This window comes from Anopheles funestus, chromosome 3RL, assembly GCF_943734845.2.
Source record: "Anopheles funestus chromosome 3RL, idAnoFuneDA-416_04, whole genome shotgun sequence".
NCBI classification, from domain to species: Eukaryota; Metazoa; Arthropoda; class Insecta; order Diptera; family Culicidae; genus Anopheles; species Anopheles funestus.
The window spans coordinates 62,649,440-62,667,963 of NC_064599.1; the positions used below are offsets into that span (position 1 = coordinate 62,649,440).

The 18,524-nt window shown below is 42.2% G+C and overlaps 1 protein-coding gene and 1 long non-coding RNA gene across 2 annotated transcripts; both read right to left on the minus strand.

The window, feature by feature from the left end:
- Nucleotides 1-217: 217 nt before the first annotated feature.
- Nucleotides 218-11,184, minus strand: LOC125767379 (uncharacterized). The gene is made up of 3 exons (XR_007418768.1): nt 10,737-11,184; nt 10,448-10,660; nt 218-257 (listed from the first exon to the last, which is right to left on the minus strand). It is a non-coding gene; the product is annotated as an uncharacterized LOC125767379 (long non-coding RNA).
- LOC125767368 (SUMO-conjugating enzyme UBC9-B-like) lies at nt 1,453-2,865 on the minus strand. Its single transcript, XM_049433866.1, has one exon. It carries the CDS (start codon nt 2,420-2,422, stop codon nt 1,943-1,945), a length of 480 nt encoding a protein of 159 aa, XP_049289823.1. The 5' UTR covers nt 2,423-2,865; the 3' UTR covers nt 1,453-1,942.
- Nucleotides 11,185-18,524: the final 7,340 nt, after the last annotated feature.

Below are 18,524 nucleotides of genomic sequence, written 5' to 3' on the forward strand. Positions count from 1 at the left end.
TCTCCTTCATATGAATATGGTTAACAAAAAGGGTTCCGGAAATCGTTGCAGAATAAGAAGATGGATGTCGTCTTTTGTTCTGCATCAGTCCATCACGCCAAGAGAGTAAAGATGACACACTAATTAGATAAATAAGGCTTACCTAAAACAAATGATATTTTCCAATAATTTTGAAACTAAAACAAATTGAGAGCCTATATTTACCTATTCAACAGTCTCTAGCCAAATACCGCACGACAGTGTACAGAAGCATTTATCTGAAACAAAACGGAAAGATTCAAAGAAAGTTTGTTTAGCATTTTATTGCATTTCATTTTGTTTTTCATTCATTTTAAATGCATTTGTTCGTAACGCGTTAGGTGCGATGCAATCAACCCATGCAACTACCTAATTGAATACAGTGAAACGTGATAAAAGTTCAAGCTGTTTGATCTGTTTATTCATACGTGTGTACGACGCCTGGTGGTGTATCGCTATTTCGTTATCAATCTATCAGAAAGGTAATTTCGATCCCGATGAAGTACGTCCATTAAAATAACTGAACCTTGCCAACCCTACCCCATCCATCGCGTTCCATTCCACCAGACCACCAGACTGCGGTAATATGGTGCGGTCCATTCTCCACTCGTTTGCAAAAGTCACACATTACTTGTGTCAATTAATTAGAAAGAATATTATGCAAGCAAACATTCGTCAAATATTCGCAGGGCGTGATCAATAATCAGCAGGTTGCAGCAGCACCCACGATACCATATGCGGTGGATGTTGATTTTATGTTAACACCCCCCACTTGCCGGCGCCGGTGATGAAAAATCATTTCCATCCTGTACGGTGAACCACCAGCGTTTATGACGTTGGGCCACCAAAAACGTGGAGGTAGTCTATGATTCGATTGTTCTAGGTGCATAATTCGAGCGCATTGTTCATCGACGCGTACGAACAACGAATAGCGCGGGTCACACCATCAACGGCCCAAACCAATATTTATCCTACCCCGTGCTCGTTTACCCTCTTCCAGGTCGTTCATCTCAGGGCAGTAACCTAGCACCAACATGTCGTTGCAAGTTGCACCACAAATGCATTGCATGTGTCCTTCTACTCGTTGGGCAACATACAAAAATTATAGAAAACTGAACGCGCCATCCGCGGAAAATTCAATCAACCACTCGCTGGGACAAACCGGAATGGAAAAGCGCAACGAGACAACAAACAAACATTGATTGCATATAGCTTGTGCCGTGTGTATCAAAAAAACCCATAAATGAGCAAATTATTTGGTGTGTGAAAATGCTAACTATTTGCCGAACGCCCAAAATATCGCCGGAACATTTTGCCAGTGTAACGCCAGGGGGGAATACAACAGGACGTTCGACCAAAAGTTCGAATGATTTGCTACGGCTTGATAATAGTATGAAAGCGAAACATTGTTGCCCTTTCGATTAGTGATGGTAAACATTAATGGCTTTTGGTTTAATTCCTCAGCCTGGCAGCAATTCTAATTAGCATTAGCAAAGCTTTTAACACCTGTTCCATTCATCAATGTTGCAATAGTAAAACCCGCTTTGCAAATAGAGTTCCGATTTGTAATAAGCAATACTGTTTGATTTGGCAAAAATAAAACAAACGTTTTTGAATATAATCATCAATGTTTATCTTTTATTTGAAAAGCCATTTAGAAACCTTTTCCAATTAATCTTACTAAAACTATCAATTCCGAATACATCCTATGCCCTCTTAGCAAAGACTAACATCCGGTTCCGATACTAACAGGAATTTACCAACATGGTAGACGCTACATAAGGTCAAAGAAGTAAACGAGTGGACTGGAAACCAATCACTTCGAATGTATATTACTTTGTTTCCCTTAAATGTTACACTTACAGATAGCATTAAAATAAAAACAAGGTTATATTCCGACAAAATCCATTTTTCTACGCCCGATTTATTCAATAGATGACATAGTTCTGGCCTGAGCACGCACATGTAACTCATACTCCTCTCGGTTTTCACTGTATATTCTGTACGCCTCTTCCTGAGCTGGATCTTGAATGTTGGGTTCGTTGAGCAGATGCTGGATTCCTAGCAAAATGCACTTGATTGATAATTCGGGATGCCAATCTTTCTCCGGGTCCAACAGTGACAAACATACCAAGCCGGATGGGTAAACGTTCGGGTGGAACAAAGGTGGATCGAACTTGCACTTCGGCGGGCTGGTCGGGTAGTCATCTTTAAAAATCATCTCCAATTTGTACAGTCCACCTTCCCAGGCTGTTCCCATTACTCCGGGAATAGCACACTCCCATTTCATCAGGTTCAGTGATCCATCTTCGTTCTTAACTGGACGAGCCATAAATCCATAAATCGGGTTTTTACGCCATGCCTTACGTTCCTCACAGAGTCTCGATATTGCGGAACAGGCCATGTTGAATGTAGTTCACTGCTTACGACAATCCTTACAGCACGCAATGCCTTCGCACGCGCCACCTTGTTGGAAATGACGTCGGTCTATAAGCGTTCCTTTTTCTTCTTAGCTCTTATTTACATTTGCAATTAGCTTTGAAATATTTCACCAAGTTTTCACTAGGTCAAAATGTGCCAGTGCAGCAAATGTTTCAGTACGTGCAGAAAATCATACTAGAACAATCTGCCATCATTGCAGCAAACGAATATATCCACGAAAGTGGTTAACAAATATAATACCTGGATAGTATTTTTTTTAAAGAACTTTATCTACGTATATTACAATAACGACAGCCTATCACTTTTCGAACACTGTTCCTTACAGCAGTACAACGATAAACCTATCTCAGGACATGTAATTCCACGTTGATACATCGTGGACAAAAAAGCAAGGGACACAAACGAAAGCCTGATAGATAGATACGTTGATCTTCCTTAAGCTAACCAAGTTTGCGCCTACAACGTGGTGTTTGCTAGGGAACGGTGGTATGCTGCAGAATGTAAAACGCATTACCTTTTCGCACGACATCACGGGCAATCGAAATTCCGAACAGATCGATCCCAGCTAGCCCGAAATACTCTTGTGCGATACTGCAAATACAGCTGTATCACATCGAGGCATGACAGCCCCCACGACTGCCGGAGAGTTCTAATGCACAATACCAATAGCCGGTGCTGCGCAGGTTGCACTCGATACACGTACGTACGTATTTTTTTCATGAACTTTCCCATCTTCTTCAGATCACTGATACGGTTGAATGCTGATGGAGATCCAGATGGTTGGATGCATACCGATATCGACGACACGAACATCCATCCTTCCTTCCTTATGCATTCCCAAATGAGTTTTCTGTTACGGGTTATTGCAAGGGCCGTTGTTGTGACTGTGAGAGGCCGAAAATGCAATGAAATACGATCGAAGGGATTAGCGTACCGCGGGACGTAAGGTTCTCCGGCAAGCGAAACGAAGAGCTATTGTAAAATTTCAATTCATTGCTCCGCTGAGATTACAAGCACGCGAACAAGTAAACTGATATGCCATCGACCTCCGGGAGGAAGGTTGCATCGTGCAGGGTGTTGATATATGCAATATTCCTACCCCTTGCATTTGACAGTTGTCAAAATACAGTTCAGTGTTGTACTGTCCTACCTAGAACGGAAGCGTTCTATCGCAAACCAAGAAGGCTCAATAAATTCACGGTTCTGTTTGAAAGCTAAAATCAACTTGACCATTTCCATTTCAAAACCAACAGGTTATGGGCCCAGGATCACGAGTGATATAAAGGTTTTTGGAAACAGACAGAAACATCGTGTGAATTTTGCGATTGAGTGTTTGCTGTACGCGTGGCTGCGAGAGACATCACAAGAGTCCAAAACAAAATGGAGGACATGAAATTTACCCTGCAGAAGCTGAATGATTTCAATTACGAAATCTGGCGTTTTCGGCTTGACCTGCTGCTTACAAAGGAAGGATTGAAAGACGTCGTCAAGAATGAGAAACCGGAGCAGCCTGATATTACCTGGATCACTAAAGATGGTAAGGCGCGTGCTATCATTGGGTTATCCATCGAAGATAACCAAACTTGTCACGTCATCCGTTCCACAACTGCTCGTGAAATGTGGGAAGCGTTAAGAAAATATCATGCGCGCTCGACACTTTCGACAAAAGTACATGTCCTGCGAAAGCTAACTCGGCTGCAACTGACGGAGAACGGCAACATGGCTGAACATCTCGCCGAAATAGCGCAGCTTTCGAATCGTCTCTCGAGCATGGGGGACCCACTCAAGGACTATTGGCTGGTGGCTATTATTTTGTCCAGTCTGCATGAGTCCTATGACAGCCTTATCACCGCTCTTGAAAGCCGACCCGAAGAAGATTTGAACCTACAATTCGTCAAAGGAAAGCTTCTTGACGAGTGGCGGAAGAGGGTGGAAAGGCAAGGTGCCAGTGGTAACGGCGAGCAAGCCTTAAAAGTAGGAGCGAAACCAAAACTGGCTGAGCGAAAGAAGAAAGAAAAAGTGTGCCACTACTGCAATAAGGAAGGGCATTTTCGTCGCGATTGCCGTAAGTTGGAAAACGATCGACGAGGCAAACGGGCGGAGGATAACAGTCGGGCTGCAGGAAGGTTTCAAAATCAGGAGGCGCATTTGGTGGTTGCGGATTTAAAAGGAGAAGAGGTGTGTTTGGAAGCTGGTTTGATACGAGACGACTGTGCTGCACTTTGGTTCCTTGACTCAGGAGCTACATCGCACATGACCAGCAACGCATCGATTCTTGACAAAATCTGTGAAACAACTACATACATTGGTCTGGCTGATGGAAAGAAAATCACAGCAACGGGGCTTGGATCTACCAATTTTTTGTCGAAAAAGGAGTTTGGTAAGGATATTCTTGTAAATCTGAAACAGGTATATCATGTCCCCGAGTTAACAGGAAACCTTCTGTCCGTGAGTAAGCTGTGCGATGAAGGATGTATTGTAACGTTCTATAAAAATGGCTGTGACATAAGTAAAGACGGTAAAATTTTGGTTTTAGGACAACGCAGCGGTAATCTTTATCACCTGAAACCTGGTGTGCAACGAGCGCTTGTAACGACGGCAGGACATACCCACAATTGTATCCATGTGTGGCATCGTCGCTTGGGTCACAGGGATCACATGATAGTGAACAAAATCGTGCAAGATAATTTGGGAGTTGGATTGGATCTACGTAAATGCTCGGTTGACTCGGAATGCGTTGCATGCTTCGAGGGGAAAATGGCTCGATCATCATTCCCAAAAGCTTCGACATCGAGATCCAGCGCTGTGGGAGATCTAGTTCATACTGACCTGTGTGGACCATTGGAAGCTGAAACACCTCGGGGAAGGCGTTACTTCATGACCATGGTTGACGATTTTAGCCGCTACTGTGTATTGTATTTGTTGTCCAATAAGTCGGAAGCTGCTGACAAGATAGCTGAATATGTCAACATGATGCAGAACCAGTTTGGAAAATCACCCAAAGCCATTCGGGCAGATGGTGGGGGTGAATATTCCTGTGCACGACTGAAAAAGTTCTTGGCAAGTAAAGGAATACTGCTGCAGCAAACGGCCCCGTATAGTCCGCAACAAAACGGGATTGCAGAAAGGAAGAATCGCTCTTTGGTCGAAATGACGCGATGTCTTTTGTCGGAATCCGGATTAGCGAAGAAGTATTGGGGAGAAGCAGTTACTACAGCAAATTACTTGCAAAATCTTTTGCCAACGTCTGCGGTTAGCATCACGCCTTTTGAGAACTGGTGGCGCAAGAAGCCAAATTTCTCGTTCTTGCGTATATTTGGTTCGGAAGCTTATGTCCACGTGCCTGATGAAAAGCGACGAAAGCTTGATTTCAAAAGTAGGAAACTTATCTTCGTTGGCTACTGTGAAGATCGGAAAGCGTACAGATTCCTTGATACAACTACGAACAAGGTGACAATCAGTAGGGACGCGCGGTTCCTTGAACTGGTTGATAGAACTGAAACGAAAGGTGGATCTTGTTCTGACAAAGTAGCAGCTTCGAAGGAAGTGATTGTTTCGTTGAATCTGACACACACATCAGACGAAACAACGGTGGATTCAGCAACAGTTGATGAATTGCACGAAGAAAGGGAAGAAGATTCGGATGTATCAGCGCAGTTTGATAGCGCTTCTGAAGGTGATAGTTCCGCAGATTCTTCAGGCGCAGAAATTGTTCGTCGTTCAACAAGGTCAACAAAGGGTATAGCGCCGAAGCGACTGTTGGAAGAAGTCAACATTGTTTATGCTGAACCTGATGAACCACGAAACTTGAAAGAAGCAATGTCTAGCTCGGTGAAATCGGAATGGTCCCATGCAATACTGGATGAGCTGAAATCCCACGACAAAAACGGCACTTGGGATCTAGTAAAGTTGCCAGAAGGAAAGAAGCCAATCGGGAGCAAATGGGTATTCAAGTTGAAACGCGATGCCAGCGGAAATGTGGTAAAGTACAAAGCGCGGCTTGTTGCACAGGGCTTTACACAACAGTACGGCGAGGACTACAATGAAATATTTGCACCTGTTACAAGCTACACCACATTTCGAGTTTTGCTAGCCCTGGCTTCTCAGAGAAAAATGAAGTTGAAACACTTTGACGTAAAAACAGCGTATTTGTATGGCGAAATTGATGAGACGTTATACATGAAGCAACCTCCTGGGTATGAAGAAAAAGGAAAAGAAAATTATGTCTGTCAATTGAAACGAAGCATATATGGTCTACGACAGTCTGCACGTTGTTGGAATCGTAAGCTCAACGAGGTAATGCTGCAGATGGGTTTCAATCAAAGTAAGGCTGACCAATGCCTTTACATGAAAGAAGAAAATGGTAAAAGAATATACCTGTTGATTTATGTCGATGACATAATGGTCGCTTGTGAAGAGCAAAGATTGATCGAGAAAGTATATGCTGAACTAAAACAACGATTTGAAATCACCAACTTAGGAGACCTAACATACTTCTTGGGTATGGAGATTAAATGCGATAATGGAAACTACAGCATTTGTCTAAATGGATATATCAACCGCATTGCGGAGAAGTTTGGGCTTCAGGATGCAAAAGGAGCTAAATCTCCAATGGAGATTGGATTCACTAAGTTGGAAGATAAAGAAACGGTTATGCCTGATGGAACAAAGTATAGGAGTCTCGTTGGTGCTCTTCTGTATATAGCTGTATGTGCTAGACCAGATATTGCTTTCAGTGCTACGATATTGGGCCGAAAGGTGGAAGCTCCTACTCAGGCGGATTACGTGGCTGCTAAACGTGTTGTACGCTATCTCAAGGCGACACAGGACTGGAAGCTAACCTACAACGAAAACGACGGAATTCTATTCGGGTACACCGACGCTGATTGGGCTAATGACGTCAAAACTAGAAAGTCTACTTCCGGATTCGTTTTCTGTTATGGAGGAGGAGCTGTATCGTGGGCAAGTCGCAAGCAAACATGTGTTGCATTGTCATCGATGGAGTCGGAATATGTGGCTCTGAGTGAAGCGAGTCAAGAGCTAATATGGCTTCGAGGTTTACTGGAAGAAATAGGCGGCCATCAGGAGCAACCTACTGTGATGAAAGAGGACAACCAGAGTTGCATCAAGTTCGTAGGTTCTGAGCGTACAAGTCGTCGTTCGAAGCATATTGAAACGCGCGAGTTCTTCGTCAAGGAATTGTGCGATCGGGGACTTCTTCAGCTGGAGTATTGTCCGACTGATGACATGGCTGCCGACGTGTTAACTAAACCATTGGGTGCCATCAAACATAAGAGGTTCTCATGCATGCTGGGATTAAGCATTGGTAGTATGAGGGTGGAACATTGAGGAGGAGTGTTGATATATGCAATATTCCTACCCCTTGCATTTGACAGTTGTCAAAATACAGTTCAGTGTTGTACTGTCCTACCTAGAACGGAAGCGTTCTATCGCAAACCAAGAAGGCTCAATAAATTCACGGTTCTGTTTGAAAGCTAAAATCAACTTGACCATTTCCATTTCAAAACCAACACAGGGCACTACGAGTGAAGGTTGATTTGAATGCGTTTGCCTCAAACATGATCTCCTTCCACATCCACGCTTCCAAACGGACGGCGTTTGTCATCCAGCATTGGAGATGCTGCGAACGCTTCCAGACACCAAACAGAGGATCTACTCCCACCGAAGGGACCCGAACGGAAGTACACAAATTTACATTGTCGAATTCCATTGTCAGCAAGCGGACGGCCGGCCGCAGTGGAAGAAGGGATAAGGTAATGATGCTGGTTTTACACCCCTGCCCAAAATCCCAAATCGATTTGTCGAATGTGTAGCACCAAACCAGGAGTTCCAACAAGCAGGTCGCAGAACAGTGCCGTAGTCGTAATTTATTGCACACAAACGAGGAGTAAATCGAAAATAAAACGTTGTAATAAATTTGTGCAAGAGGGAAGTTGCCGATGGTGGGACGATTCGCAAGTTCAATAGGTTTTTAATGGATCAAACTCAATTCCGATCATTTCCACATCGCACAATTCAATCAATCAAACATAAACGACAATTAAGGAAATCGTCTGCAAAAAAGGGCATCATCTTTGTAACTGCGTTTAATGCAAAACACAAGTCAAATTATTTTCCCTCCCAATGAAAACCATTCGAAATTTGACTACTGTTTAAATAGCTTCAATTCAGAGTTAGATAAATATTTACTGTACGAAATAACTTGGAACATGTGCAGCCTCCTAGTGTCCACTCATTAAATGCTTCTACATACGGTTTGCTGCACTATACCCCCTGTGGCTACAAGATTCCAGTGTTTCAAACACATACACCTCGAATACCTTCCAGCATGATGAGTGCAGCTGTGCAGTACGTACATCGTCATTTCTCCATCAGGACAAACACGGAGCACGTTCCTTAGTGCGTACCTTTCTAACTGGTATGTTTCATTTTTGGGTAGTTTTTTCACGTAGCATTTGGAATCGAAAGCGGCACATTGACCAAATGGCACAACCATGGGTGCAACTGTTGACTCAGGTGGGCTTGCAAATCGAGTTTTCTCACGTAGAGGCAAAACAGGACATGCGTTATAGATAGCACCATATCGGAAATTCAGGAATCCTAATCTTTTTCAGTTAATCAAATTTCTATATCTATTGCTTGCTCTAAACAGTCAAATTTTTTTGCAAGCGTATATGTTACTAAATTTGAATAATTGTTAGATCACATTTTGCATACACGTTTATAAAATTCTGCTTCAAGTAGAGGATTCACAAATGCAAAACAAACATTGATTCAATCACCTTCTGAATTGCCACAAACCAAGGTAAACTAACTGCGGCTCCGTTCTTAAGCTCACACAAATATAAGAGATCTTCAGAGTCAGTAGATATCAAGCCTTGAATCTATTATGCACAAACCAATCAAACCCGAAGCAGTCAGCAACCCGTAATCCAATAATTGAATGAGAAATTGATTGATTTCCCCGGGCGGGCAAACGTCCGCACTTCTTGGGATTGTTGTATTCCTCGTCCCGAGTACGGGAGTGAATCAGAAATCAGAAAACAAGATAAGACAGACAGTAAAGGCATATGTAATTGCTGGTATGATAAGTATTTGGCCCTTGAATAATTTCATTATTCATAATGTGATTTTTTCCTTAACAATTCCTAATGCAGCTGCTTACCTTAAAATACACATCATCATAATTGGAAAAAGATTTTAAAAACTAGTGTGCTAATGCAAACCATTTGTCGCAAGACAAATCTTATCATTATAGGTTTAAGTTCAACCTTATCTTTTCGAATCGCCTCGTTTGTCTTGATGCAAAGATAATTACCTACGAGAGATTCGCCACCAATCATCACATGAAGAAGTGGAATCTTCTCACCTTTTTCATCTTCTCAATATTGCAAATTATCCATTGGCCACGTCTTGTACAGCCTGTGCTGATTCTCATCTACACAATTCGAACCGTTCATGGTCTGGGGCCTGACACTTTCATTCCTGGGCAAAGAAAACCACTCATCCGGAACAGCTGCTCTACCGAAGCAGCGATTAGAATTGATAAATTATGAATCAATTCCAAAGTGAAGCAAATGCCCCAAGACAAGGACGGTCAGCGCAAAGCAGTAAGCACCTGCTGCGGTTGATGCACTTTGGTGATCCATTCCGTCGTAAAAGGGCCCAGTGTGGCCAAAGGTCGTCTGACTAATTTACACTCCGGTTCATAAGGGCTCAGCAAGCCCTAAGTCTATGCCGGTTGATCCAGCGGTTCAAGTACAGCACATGGCATGGGAACCGGAGAACTATCCAGTGAGTTAATCCTCTCCCGAGTGCCATTAATTAAAATTTACCATACTTCCCTAGTGAACACGGTGTCTTGTCGCCTGGTGCACGTACGCAGAAACTAGTGCAGCGAAGAGCACGGTTGCTTTGCATCAGAATCCGGAGCAAGCAGAGGACGATACTACTATGAAGGGCTTACCTCGTATCCTGGTTGCGGCGGTTGAAGCGCAGAAAGTCATCGAAGGTTTCAGCATCAAAATTCAACGATAATTTATCTAGGGACCAATCACCAACGAATGTAGGATACGTTGCTTCTCAATCTGGTGTATTGAACAACTTAAATGCTTACAGCTGTCCCTTTAAAACATTCCTTCCAATGGCATTATGTAAAGAGTACAGCATTGTTGAATTCCTTTAAATTGCAACGATAAAAGTATTAGTAACATTTCCAAAATTCAACCACAGTTACAGCTACAATTGGTACTTACATTTTATCAACGTATTTACTAACAGAAACGGAAAAAAGTGAGAATTTCCGGTAGTAACCCCGTTTTCCACTTCACACGCACCTTTTCCCTTTGGAAAGGCTATAAATCAAAACAAATCGGTAATGACAGCCGCCGTCAACGGTTCTTGCACAATCCTAACCTCAAATGTCAGAACCTTCTCGAAGTAAACTTTGTTTTGCTAGCGGATTACTTTGTTGCGCTTCGGAAATGTGCTGCCTTTACTTGCGTCTTGCTTTTCTTCACCACCTATCTGAAACGATTTTCACTTCTCGTACAACTTTTCCCTAGCCATCCAATCCGCACTCGAAGTCAAAAAAATGGTGGAAGAGAAAACTTCATCAGTTGTTTTGTTTCCTCCTCCTTGCGAACTGCTTTCTTGATCACGTGAACGGACCACACCGGACGGGTGTAAGCTCAAGTACACTCGAGATGCAGAAGTGTGGCAACATTTTTATATTACTTTTATTATTCCATTTTGATCCACTCGTGGCAATCAATTGCACTTGCTTGAAACTTGGTACGTGTATCCTTACCGGGCGGGGTGTATTGCAGAAGTGTCTACGGGCGCTACTTCATACTGACCAAACAAACGTACCCAACAGCTGGCAGCAGGCGCTCGGTCACACAGTGCGACAGACAAGAAGCCGGTGAAATTTAATATTGTTTAGATTTATTGCCAGGATGGCACCAAATGATAAAGACGAATATAAATCCTTTTCTAAAAACGGTTAAAAATTAAGTAGAAAAAAGACATTTTTATGCTTACTTAATGTATTATTAATATTACTAATGAAGAGATGGCACCAGGCGCTCAAAATTTAGGTAGGTAAGCACAGGTATTAATCTTTTATTTTATTTTTCTCTTTTGTTATCATTAATCTGATTTCGCTTATGGAATGCAAATCACAAAATATTCTTTTGGTTGAAACTTCCAAAAATTACGGTATGTCACCATTTTCATCATGAAACTTGCTGTAGAAATTAATTTTCATGGTATAGATACGTCCTAATCACAAACGCATTCACCATCCATCACCCAAAACGGATGGTGTGACCCGTTTACTCCACAAAAGTTGACTAGTTGCTTCGTACGCAGGCGGGCGCACAATCGGGTATGTGGAAAACCTCAAATTTACGGGCTCCAGGAAGCCCAAAAATTTTGACATGAATGCAGTTCACTCCATTCTCCAAACCTGATCCGAATTTCTATGCACACCCATGCCAACCCAGTACGGTTCCAGCAAACCACGGCCGTTGTCCGGTTTATGAGTAGGAAATAATTATAAATTATGGTCGTATTCATCGGGGTGAAAATAATGCTTCATTTTCACGACCGTCGCTGTCCGGACCACCGGTACCAATTGTCTTGCAATGAACCGGCGGTGACCGCAACCCTCACAGACCGGTCTGACCGGAGAGAGAAAAACTTCCACGAACGCATGCTACATCCGTACATTCGAAGGTTCCCCACTGGCCATTTGGCAGTTACGGGTAAAACGGAGCGTAGATTAACTTCGCTGAATTCTGACCCAATTGCAGTGGGTTCGCTCGGTTTACGTGTGTGTATGTGTGTGTGTGAGGATGAATCATCTCCACATCCCCAAAAATACACACACGCACACTCGGCTCGTTAGTGAGTGTCTAATGAGTTTTTGAATGGAGGCGCCTGGTACCGGGTGATTGGCGTAGCCCGTCAATTGATGAGGCCGCTGGTGATGATGATGATGCTGATGATGGAGAGATTCTTCTTTCAGTTAGCCTTTAATACGGTTAAACTTTTCCTTCCACTGACGGTGGGAGCTAATGCATACAAAGCCGACCGTTTTTGAGGGTATTAAAGAGAAAGGCAAACACAAATGGAACAGTAAATGCGCCACCTAGTGCAGAACCGCAAGAAGTTTCAGTCGAAGGCGAATGAAAAAGGGGGCGTACAAAACCGGACCGGCTCCAGCTCATCGGTCAAACACTCACAACCAGGAACGGGTTTGACCGGAACATAAACTTCTACTTCTACGATCGTTTCGCAAACCGACACCCACTCAAATCGAAGAGACAAATTCGTGCTTTCCGTGACGTGGGGTTGGATTGCGACGAATGGAATCGAGATTCGGAGGAAAACTTTCTTCCCTTATCACTATCAGACAGGCTACAAATTGGATTTGGTTTGACTGTTCATCTCACAGCCGGGTGGCTTGTGCTGATGGAAAGTTTTTCGGTGGAAAACCCGGAACCACGAAATAGATTCGTTCATTCAACGATTGCCTCATTTGCATCCGTATGATGGGTTGTGTTGTATGTAGTTGAAGTGTATTAAGTTTCCCGCCCAATGCGACAATCACGCAAATCAACAAACATATCTTACACTAATAAAATGATTTTTTCCCACCGGTTTGGTGCCTTTTTGGTAGGAAAACTAATTTAAAACTAAAGATTGAAAATGGATTTTTTTTTCTTGCAGCTATTTTGAGGGATGAAATACACTAAGCAGGTTCGAAAATATGGGTAAAAATATACATTGTGTTTCCTTGCAGCAAGTTCTGCGTACGGCAGAACAAAGCTAAAGGCTAAAACAAAGCTTCAATCCAAATTCAATGTTCAAACCTGTTTTTGTTTTGAGATATGTTAACCGAAATACCTACTTCCCAATATGTTTTAGTTCAAACAAAAAATAAAGATTTTATTAATAATATAGTGGAGCGCCGATTATCCGGGTACCTTTTATCCGGCTGTCCCATTATCCGTGCAGCGCGGAAATGACAGTTCCATAGGCGAATTGACATATTAACTGCAAAACTGTGATTTCAAAAAATAAAATCTCGATAGGTAATGATGCAATTGGCTCAAGTTCCACCAAATAGAACTGATTTATTTTGCAAAATGCAACTAAGAATATTAACATTTAGTATAGGAAAAAAATCCGCTCATTACATATTAAACACTAATATTTCTCAATAAAAAGAGTTGTATCTATTATCCGTGATATTCGCTTATCCGGGAGGGTCCGAGTCCCGATAAGCACGGATAATCGGCGTTCCACTGTACTGTGCACTGCAAGTACTAGATTTAAGTATCTTCTTTTATAATATTTTAAAACTTTAAATCAAGTCATACTTTGTGCTTTAGAATAGGTTTTGATGTTAGTCGTTTAATCGAAAAAGATCACCTAACATTATCTCAACACCAGTCAGGCACACTGTTTTTCGTAACAGATCAGGATCAGATATTACATATTACTTGCTACTTCAAGAAGAAAAAAAAATGTTGCAATTGTGCAGAGAAGAATGTAACAGAAATGATCATCCTACCGTATCCAAATACCTTCCAGCCCTTCATCGCATAACTTCAACTACAGCCACCACTCCACTCCACGCCGGTTTTTAGAAGTTGAAATGGGAAAGCAAAACCTCAAAACACTGCAACCTTCGCTTAGCAGACAGTTCCAAAGAAAAGCAAACATGGAATGATGCCGGAAACGTTTCAAATTATTTTACATACCTTTTATTACAACCCCCACGCGTTTCGCTGCCTTTTTCCCCTCCCTTCCGGTGACCCAACTCCCGAACATCGTTATCCCCCGGTTGCTCGGTTGGTATGAGGATGCACATTTTATTTCCACATTTATTTGCCACATTCCGGCACATGCTTCGGGTAGGTGTGGTGCATGCACCGTAGAATGTGTGGCATGCCTTTTGCACACCGGCAGGCCACGAATGAGTGCTTTTCGTCGTTGGTTTTATTAAATGCCCCTTTTTGCAATGGATTTCCTTTCTCTTAACTTTACGAACGACTTTCGAATGCCACCACTAGAGTATGTGGTTGGGGGTGAGGGGGTGGGGGGGGAGGTGGCGTTTCTTCCCTTCCAATTACTTGTCTGTCATAAATGTTTGCCCTTCGCCCTGGTGCGAAGTTAAGCAATTGGGCAATCGGCAGCGGGGAGCTTGACAGGGAAAGCAATGCGAAAACGACGCAAAAGGGGAAAGAATGTCAGCAGCTTCATTTCCGAGCATCATTCCAATTCAATCCATAAACGACCATTGTCATCTGCCATCTGTCGGACGATGTGAGAGAATCGTACAAGTTTCCTGTTCGCCACTAGCGAAATGAAAATACCATTTTCAGTCGAATTGAAATTGAACGTTCTATAATCGTGTTCCAATCAGCGGGTTAAGTTTAAAAGATATGTGAAAGTTTTGTTTTTTTTCTTCCTTTTGCTAGCAAAAATTCTCCAACATAATAGATTTGTCTTAGATGGAGTAATCCTTCGGAGAAAATTGAGGTTTAATATTTACATATTTCTAAAATATGTTGAAGCATACTTAGCATATTATTTTTTTTTTATTTCTAAGGAACTTCAGAATTCCTTAGCATATAATAAATAGTCAAAACTACTCATTGGAAATAAATATTTCATCGCTTCCCACTCATTGCAGTAAAAAAAATACACGGACCAATATCTGGCGCGTGCATAATGGAACAGAAAGAAAGCGTATTCGCTATCGACCAATTTCCGTACGCTTCACTTAACGCACAGTGCATGTCGTTACTATTACCATAAATTGTGCACTACTCACCAAAACGGCTTCACTCTTGCTCCCTTTTCTTCTCAGCAAAGTGTATTTGTTTTACCGGGAATCCACGGTAAGCAGCAGCAGCACCAGCACCAGGAGCACATGGACATGCAGTGTGGCGAGAGTACACTCAGGAATTCAATACGTCTAGAATTATCATCCGGGACGGGATGTGCCATAAGATGATCGTTGCATGAAGAATCAGGAACGTCCGTAATTGAATTTTCCATAACTGCAGGAATGGAAAATTGAATTTTTACAAGCATGTGAGATAAATTTAAAACGATATTGAAACGATATTTATTTTAGTAGACGAGTGCAAAACGAACGTGCATTAAGAGCATGAACGTTTATAATGGTAAATTAATTTTAATTGGTTTTGCCTTGTTGGAAGATTTTTTTTTCTTTCCTTTTAAGAGAAGTGATTTATATTGTAAGTTGTCTCTTTTTGAATAAGTTTCATACTTACATGTGCGTACTTTCTCGCATATCCAGCAAGTATCATCTTAACGAGCTTCTCCTAAGAATTTCTCTTTTCTCTGGGCAAACAATCTTTTATCATCTCTCGAGAGCAGTCACTCGAGGAATGAAACAAGGACACCAAAAGTCTCCCTCAAGACCATTCAATTTACGGATGCGCAAGGATCAGTATCAGGTAAGCCGAACCAACACGTAAATAAACAGATGAATCACCCACACACACACACACGGTTTAACTGAAAACAAAAACACTAAATCCATACAGAAAACCGACAAAGGACACATAAAGTGTGTGACGCACCTCGCACACTGTTATTTTACATTTTAATTAAAAGATATTTATGAGCTACGGTCTACGGATGTCGGCTGGCGGTATGTGCATTTGAACCGAGGGAATCCATCCTTGCGAAGAACCTCCAACCACTCATCTCATCCGCCTGACAAAGGAAAAGGGGGAAAAAGCGCAATCCTACGCCCGGTCTCCCTCCCCCAGAATCGCATTATGATGAAACGTTTGGCGGGAAAGTGGTTGGCAAAAGTTAAAGCGGTTAAGAGACTCGGTGCTCTTACACCATTTCGCAAAACCATCTTGGCCGACAATATACTTAAATGCCACACGACACACTGTTTATTCGTGCTCGAGCATTTTGAATGAAAGATAGATTCTCATTCACGGTTCCCTACATCAAACGTACACTTCACCCGAAAGAGTCACACCGAATCCGTAGTTGCTAGTGTCGGTTACGGTGATGGTCTCACCTCCGAACAGGAGCTTTCTTGTTATCCTAGTAAGTTGAATAATTTCCCGCCCCCCGGACCCCAAGGTTTTTCTAGCTCCCGTTCCTGATTAACGCTCTGCCAACAACGTTCCATTCACCGCGTTAAGCTAACAGTGAGACAAACATACCATTCAATAGGCAAAGGACAACATCAATGCGCGTCAAACGGTGAAGGAAGAAGAAGGTTGCTCCAAACACTTGTAATCCTTTAATTACGCGAACGAAAGATGTATTTGCGCGTTTGATACCGTTCCGAGCCGTTGGAAGCGGTTAAAAGAGCGAAGGGTGTGAAATTTGCGATTGTAATTTACACCTTTTTAAGCAAATGCAACGTGTCGTGGAATATGCTGAAAGGATGCTGGATAATTAAGTGAAGCATTCGTTCGTAACAAGCGTGATGCTTCCAACTTCGTTTGAATGTCGTCCCTTTAAGAGATTTATAGAGATTTGTATAGTATTTCTTTTTTTATAAAGTTATAATTAAATTACATAAATTCTGAGTTTTTCTAAACGTCTACACCACACCGTACCGTAGAGTCATTGGCATCGAATTCGGCTACCATAGTACACTCTGCCCGTGGTCTGTTTTTGATTGCTTTTATCCTTTACAGCAGGAAGATATGCTACCAGCCCAGCTATATACAAAACGGATAGAAAGTAAGGATCACCTCATCCAAACGCTAGTCAACGCTATCCAGAGAACCGTTGGCCCTCCCCCACGCGAAAGCCCTCTCCAAACGTCAGTTTTTCCCGGTGAAACAATAATGCATTGTGAGTGCATCGTGCCGTGCCAGTAGCCATGTGAAAGACGGCAGTCGACAGTGACGTCGACGAGAAAACGTTGACGACGTTGACGTTTGGCTCAGTGCCCTGGCGCTGCAAATATCAACGCTGTGCTTGACAGTTTTTGTTTTTTGCGAGGAAGCTGAAGCTTTAGCTTCCTTCATTCGAACCTGGCCCTACAGGGCATTTGCAATGGTTTCGTTCGAAGTTGAGCTTTTTTAAAGTTGTTTTTTTTTTTTGCTGTAATATACAATGTTCTATGGCGTGTACTTAGTTGACATTATTTCTGCTGCATTCATAAAATTGAGTAAGTTTTAGTTTGGAAAGATAAACTCTTACTTCTTCTTCACTATCCGTATGGATGGTTTGGAAATGTTTTCTGACCGAGTCGTTCGGTGTCATTCTAATGACATGTTCGAGGCTGATTCAGTGCTACAGTTGTAGAAGCTTCTCATTATTCCTAAAACAACCTGTTGTGTTGTGTTTCGATTAAAATCTTAAATCGCACCCAGATTAGCCCTGGAATACGAAAAGGCCAGTATTTAAATCCCATCCAGATCTCAGCGAAAGAATTGGAAGATGTTTTATCTAGTTAAGGAAAAATATAGTCAAGTGATACCAGAAATGGCAGTCCGAAAAGCTCCTGAAATTTTGGTATTAAAAAAACAGAAAAGTCATCATACCCTGACCGTTGTTACATATCCACATATTTTAGCAATAAATCTGATGTAGTCATACTTCCGTTTCGACATGGAAAAAAGGGAGTGAATAATAACCCTGGAAGGTCTGTCCTTGCTACGGGACGACGATGGGATTTGATACCCGCTGCTATCGTGTGGAACAGGCGCGGTTTATCAGATACATCGCCGCACCACACATCTTCTATCGAGTCTAGGAGCTAATTTCCAGTACATCAACTTCAAGAAATTGTCCTAGTCCGTCTATCGAGTCTTTATCCGATTTTTTGTCATACTTCAATTTCTCGAATGTGAATGTCTAAATGGACGCTCTCTTTCTTTTCTACTTAAAACAACACCAATTACCATCATCTTTTTGTTACTTGTTGCAGCTCAATTGAGAAGCTCCAAAAAATTTGAAAATTTCCTCAGGCTATAGCTTTAGTTTTTTTGAGAAATTTAGCAAACTTTTAAAAATTG

Bases quoted from the DNA above. Each gene is read 5' to 3' on its own strand.
- LOC125767368 (XM_049433866.1), bottom strand. From the start codon at position 2,422: ATGGCCTGTTCCGCAATATCGAGACTCTGTGAGGAACGTAAGGCATGG.